Source organism: Dasypus novemcinctus, chromosome 10 (genome assembly GCF_030445035.2).
Source record: "Dasypus novemcinctus isolate mDasNov1 chromosome 10, mDasNov1.1.hap2, whole genome shotgun sequence".
Classification (NCBI taxonomy): domain Eukaryota; kingdom Metazoa; phylum Chordata; class Mammalia; order Cingulata; family Dasypodidae; genus Dasypus; species Dasypus novemcinctus.
The window spans coordinates 16,739,156-16,745,305 of NC_080682.1; the positions used below are offsets into that span (position 1 = coordinate 16,739,156).

General features: G+C 41.7%; 1 protein-coding gene and 1 pseudogene across 1 annotated transcript; both read right to left on the reverse strand.

Annotated features, from left to right (window-relative positions):
- Nucleotides 1–313: 313 nt before the first annotated feature.
- LOC131280272 (olfactory receptor 4D11-like) lies at nt 314–903 on the reverse strand (annotated as a pseudogene).
- Nucleotides 904–3,599: 2,696 nt separating this feature from the next.
- Nucleotides 3,600–4,544, reverse strand: OR4D6 (olfactory receptor family 4 subfamily D member 6). Its single transcript, XM_004467017.1, has one exon. The coding sequence runs from the start codon at nt 4,542–4,544 to the stop codon at nt 3,600–3,602; it is 945 nt and encodes a 314-aa protein (XP_004467074.1).
- Nucleotides 4,545–6,150: the final 1,606 nt, after the last annotated feature.

A 6,150-nucleotide genomic window follows, 5' to 3' on the forward strand; every position in this document is an offset into this window, starting at 1 on the left:
TGTTCTTTTGTGGCCTACTGCATGTCTTAGAAATCTCAGCTTCATTGTTGGATACTCAAGAACTCCCATTATATTTCACCTATGTGTAGTGCTTCCGTCCATTGCTGCTCTCTTCAAGAGCCGTGTTCTTTCTGCTTGACTGTCTGCTGGTGTTTCTTCCCAATACATGTTCAGGCCACTGACCCTTTGTGTCTAGGCCATCCTGTTGTGGGTAACTGTCTGTGCATGGATGAATCCCAAGAAGTGACAGATAACATTTTAGGAAAATAACTCAACTATAAACTTGCATCTTGCTTCACAATCAATAATGAAGCTATTCCCTTTCAGAAACCATGAGTCTTCTTTTCAGTCTTCTCATGGCTGACTTCATCTCCTGGTTCCTCAGGGTGTAGATCATGGGGTTCAGGACAGGAATGATCACAGTGAAGGTGATGGAGACAGTTCTGTCCATGGGGAGGGCAGTGAAGGGCCGAGCATAGACATGGATGCAGGGCACAAAATGCAGGGTAACCACAGTGATGTGGGCTGTGCAATGGGAAATGGCCTTTCTTCTGCCTTCTCCAGTATGAGAAAGACCTCAGCATCATCAAGATGACTGTGTAGGACACCAGGAGAAAGACAAACCATAGGGTAGTGACCAGGCCATTGTTGGAAATCACCTTACCTTGCCCTGTAAGGTGTCAGTGCAGGCAAGTCTGAGGACCTGGGGCACATCACAGTAGAAACCATTGACAACATTATGTCCATAGAAAGGGAGTGGGAAAACAGGAAAACATGCATGATGGAGTGGACAAAGCCCCCCACCCAGGAGGCCATAATAAGTGCAATGCATTGTCCCCTACTTATGATGATCCCATAGCTCAGGGACTTGTAGATGGTCATGTAACAATTAAATGCCATCATTTCTCAATTCATTATATTTGTTCCATTTGAGTCAGGAGAAAGCAACCTTATGTTGCTTGAATTTCAATTTAGAAGAAATAAAGGAATAAAGTTCCCAATAGGCTTAAGTGATTGGTAGAAGGTCACAGAGCAAGCTGGTGGTGAAGTCAGACTTCGACTTTAAGCACAATGCATTTCCTCCTCCACATCACTACAATAACTTCTAGGAAGACTTAACGATGGTGATAGAGGTGACAAAGTTACTCAAGGTTAGAGAAAAAAAATCCATACTCAGTCCAAGTGTCTGAGTCATGTGGCACCACTGTAGAAATAGATGGTTCCTAAATTAGCCCTGAGCTGGGAAGCATCGTGCCTGTACTATGTTAAAAAAAAAAAAAAAAGCTTTGGGAAGGTGAGAGCCTTGGGAAATTATGTGGCTAAATAACCCAAATCACACATTGCCCCACGTTTGCTCTGGAGAAGGTGATTACTTGTCTCATTTTCAGTTCATTTGGTCTGTGAGGGCCCAGTCACCTCTATAGCATGTAACAATAGGTGGCACATTTCATTCAAAAGACATATTGAGCCACTTGTATTACAAGGAACCAGGCCAACTTATTGAAAACTCTCTAGAGAACTCTATTTTCTGTACTTCTCTCAATCTTATCCTCAGTTAAGCCCTTATCATCTCTACTTAGATTGTTGCGGTAGTTTCCTAGCTGGCCTCCTTTCCTTTGGTCTAGTTCTCTCTAATTCTTCCTCTTCGTTGTTTCCAGAATTATCTTTATAAATCATAAATGGGTCTGTATTATTCCTTTGTTTGAAACTTTTCAATGGCTCCCTATTGCCTACAGAATAAAGCTTAAATTTCCTTTACAGCATCCAAGACTTTCCGCCATCTCAGACATTATCTAGTTCCCTGTTTACTTTGACCCTCTTTTCAGTGGCTTAAATTTTATGCAAATCCTTGCTAGTCTATAGCCTTTCACCTGTGTTCTTTTTGTTCTGCCTGTCATGTCCTTTCCATTCTCAGATTCTCCCATCCCTCTGCCTTGGCAAACACTGATGTTTTAACACTCAGGTCCAGGGCCTCCACTTCCGTGAAAACTTTCCTGACACTCTCAGCCTGATCCCTCCTGTGTGACTCCATCATTCTCTGCCCTTTCTTCTCTTCTAGGTCTGATGACAGTTTATTTGCACCCAATTTCTTATGTCTGTCTCTCAGTTTAGTATCATTCATTTCCCTATGAAACCTCAAGTTCATCCTCTCTGCTCCATGTAGGAATGGTCTTGGCATTGGAACTGCCTCATTTTGAGAGGCAATTTGGGGTAAAAAACATGCTTTTTACAGATGTTCCCATTTTGTGGAAAAAACTGTGTGAACAGATCATAAAGGAACAAAATATCTAAAAAGTTGAGAAGCACTGTCATATAATTAAGAGTTTTAGCCTAATATCTCTGTCTTGTAGGAATCAGAGAGGATTACAGATTTTCTTACTTCCTGGGCCCTTCTTGGCTGAATATGAGTAAATTTCAACAATTTGACACCTTGCAAAAAATTGCTTAGTGTGTTAGCAATTTCCTGAGCTTCCTTACTTTACTTGATGAATTTTTAAATGGCCATTGGAGGCTGAAGGAGGGAATGCAAGCTGAACCCAGAGAGAAGAGACTGATCATCTCTCTATTCTCTTGGAATCATTTCCTATAAGAGGGGTGGATTTCAATACAGACCCAGTGGCTATTTCTATATGATACTGAATAAGATGTGTTTATTTTCTCTCCTGGTACACAAAATGGGGCTTGGGTGTTTGAAAACATATTTTTAGGTACTTTTTTTGAGCTACAGTAACTTGCCTTAAATAATCTATGAATATTATATACTTTAGCTCCAGTCCTGGTGGTGAAATGGAGAAAGGAGAGAGAGGGAGGAAGAAAGTTCAGGCTAGCATAAAATAAATGATCATTGTGGGTTTTGTGCAAATGTGTCCCTAAACTGTACATGGAGTTTTGAGACAAATTCCAGTGGGCAAATCAGGAGAATTGACCTAAGAATAAGAAATTCTTGGTTTAGGTATAGACCTGTCCATGAATATATATGGCTTCACACAATTTAAGATGTTCCCTCTCTTTTTACTACTTGGTGAAATTTAGTTAAGTTTCTAGACTCAAAATATATAAAATTAATAAGTGATTTTAACAATTAACTGGAAATGACAAGAGTTACCAGGGAAAGAATGTTATGTAAATAAATTCATGTATGTGCTATGTATATATAATATATATAAAATTATATATATATATATACATATATATGAATAGGTGGATAAAAAATAGGGGATATTGATTGAACAGTTGCTTAGTGCCAGGAACAGTGCTAACCTTCACAACTGTTATTCTCATAATATTTTTCATGTTTCATTTTCATGGCAACCTTGTGGGTAGGTTATGTTATTTCCATATTGAAGGTGGTTAAAGTTGGGTAAAACATGTTGGCATGGGAATCACACATTACACCAAAATAGCATCAGTCTTATCCCCCATCCTTCTCCCCAGTGCAGTCATACTGTTCAATCTCCTATTTTCCTTTTGTTCTTATATCCTCTCTAATAGAGTTCCGTGGCTCAGAGGATATACAGAGGAAAGAGCTAGCTGTTTCTTAAGTTAGCAGTTTGAGAAAATGAAATCTGTATTATATTTCTAGTCTCAATATGACTTCTTCACCCTGGCTTACTGCTCTCAGAAGGCCCAAGCCGCTTCTGCAGTCTCCTCATGGCCGACTTCATCTCCTGGTTCCTCAGGGTGTAGATCACGGGGTTCACCATGGGGGTGATGACCGTGTTATTGATGGATACAGCTGTGTCCATGGGCAGTGTAGTGAAGGGCCGACAATAGATGTAGACGCAAGGAACAAAGTGGAGAGTGACCACTAGGATGTGGGAGGTGCAGGTAGAGAGGGCTTTGTTCCTCCCCTCCCCAGAATGGGACCTCAGCATCACCAGAATAATGGTATAGGACCCCAGGAGCAGGAGAAACCACAGCAGGGTCACTAGACCATTGTTAGAGATCATGAGAAGCTCCAGAGCAAAGGTGTCAGTGCAGGCCAGTTTTACCACCTGGGGCACATCACAGTAGAAGGCATCCAGGATGTTGGGGCCACAGAAGGGGAGTGGAAGCACCAGAATTATCTGGACAACTGAATGCAAACCACCCCCAACCCATGAAGCCACCACCAAAGCCACCCATACCTCTCTCCTCATAATGGTCACATAGTGGAGGGGTTTGGCAATTGCAAGGTATCTATCATAGGCCATCACAGAGAGGAAAAAAATATCTGCCCCTCCAGCAAAGTGGAAGAAAAAGATCTGGGCCATACAGCCATCATAGGAGATAGTTTTCCTCTCGGTCAAAAGATCCACCAGGAACTTGGGAACAGTGATGGATGAGAAAACAATGTCCAGGACTGATTTGTTCCGTAGGAGAAAGTACATGGGCATGTGGAGACGGGACTCACAGGTTACAGTGACCACAATGAGGACATTACCCAACACGGTTGTTACATACACAGCAAGGAAGATCACAAACAAGAAAAACTCCAGCTCACGGAAGCGAGTGAATTCCAGAAATACAAACTCCTTCACATTGGTGTGGTTTCTCTGGTCCATAGTGGGGATGACCTTCTTCCAGGTTTACCTTGGGAAAATGTATGTTACAGTTAGGTGTGTGGTGCCACAAGGAACCAACAGCATTTATCATCTATTGTTAGGAGGCTCTTTCAAGCATGCAGAGCATCATGACTTTTCAGAAAGACTAGATGAGAGTCTTCCCTTTTGTGGCCTGGAAATTATACTGACGATTCTTCTGTCCTTTTGGAAATACCTTGGGTTGACAGGAAGAACCATTACATTCATGGACTTTATATTCTTACTTTGACAAGAGGGAGATGCCTGGACTATGGTCCATTTTGACTTTGGCTTATCCTGCAGGAGTAACTTTTTCACGTGTTGGCAAAGCTTTGTATTCTGAAAAGGGCTTTTACAGGCAACATCTCATTTTGATTCTCATGATGTCTCTGTGGGGTCTATAGTGCAGTTATGATTATCTTCATTTTATTAATAGGGAAATAGAAGCTTAGAGCAGTTCATGACTTGCTCACCTGGCACAATTGTCAAGCTAATAAGTGGCAAATCAAGGGTTTGAACCTAAATCAGTTTGACTCCAGGGGTCTTTTCACTGAACCTCCCTGCCAGACGAAAGTCAGAGGTACCAATTTTAATCACGTAGTAGTTTATAAGAATTATAATGGGTAGATAAGGTCTATATAGTTAATTGAGTAGCCCAACTACTTAATCCTGGCCTTCTCTCTTAAAGGAAGAGAAGAATCAGGCCCTCGTAAATACTCTTTCCCGGCGGCGGCGGATTTGACCTAGTGGGTAGGGTGTCTGTCTATCACATGGGAGGTCCGGGGTTCAAACCCCGGGCCTCCTTGACCGGTGTGGAGCTGGCCCAAGCACAGTGCTGATGGATGCAAGGAGTGCCCTGCTACGTAGGGGTGTCCCCGCATAGGGGAGCCCCACATGCAAGGTAAGGAGAGCCGCCCAGCGCGAAAGAAAGTGCAGCCTGCCCAGGAATGGTGCTGGATGGTGCTGCACACATGGAGAGCTGACACAACAAGATGATGCAACAAAAAGAACACAGATTCCCTTGCTGCTGACAACAACAGAAGCGGGCACAGAAGACGCAGCAAATAGACACACAGAGAACAGACAACCAGGGTGGGGGTGGGGGAAAGGGAGAGAAATAAATAAATAATCTTTAATAAAATAAACAAACAAAAACAACAACACAAATTAAGAAAAAAATACTCTTTCCCATTACTCTGGGAAATCTGGAACTTACTGTGGGCTTACAAGTCCTTGCTATAGTGCAGAACACATGAAAGTATCACAAACTTATTAAGGACCTCAGGGGTGATTTAGCCAAATCTTCCTTATTTTCTGTCAGAAGAGAGAAGAACATTCATTTTTTCGGACTTTGAGTTGGTGAAAGAGGGTTTTAACGAGGTTTATTTGATTCAAAGTCTGATGATTTTCTGCTATTTTGCTATATTATTGTAAAATAACAATTCAAATCAGATATCCAGCCAAATAATAGCATAATAAATTATTCCATAAACAACCTATTTCTCAATAATTCTTTCATCAGTCCTGTAAAAGTTGAGCATATGTCATGGCTTAATTTGGGGGTTGCAAGATTAGAAAAGCCCTTAAA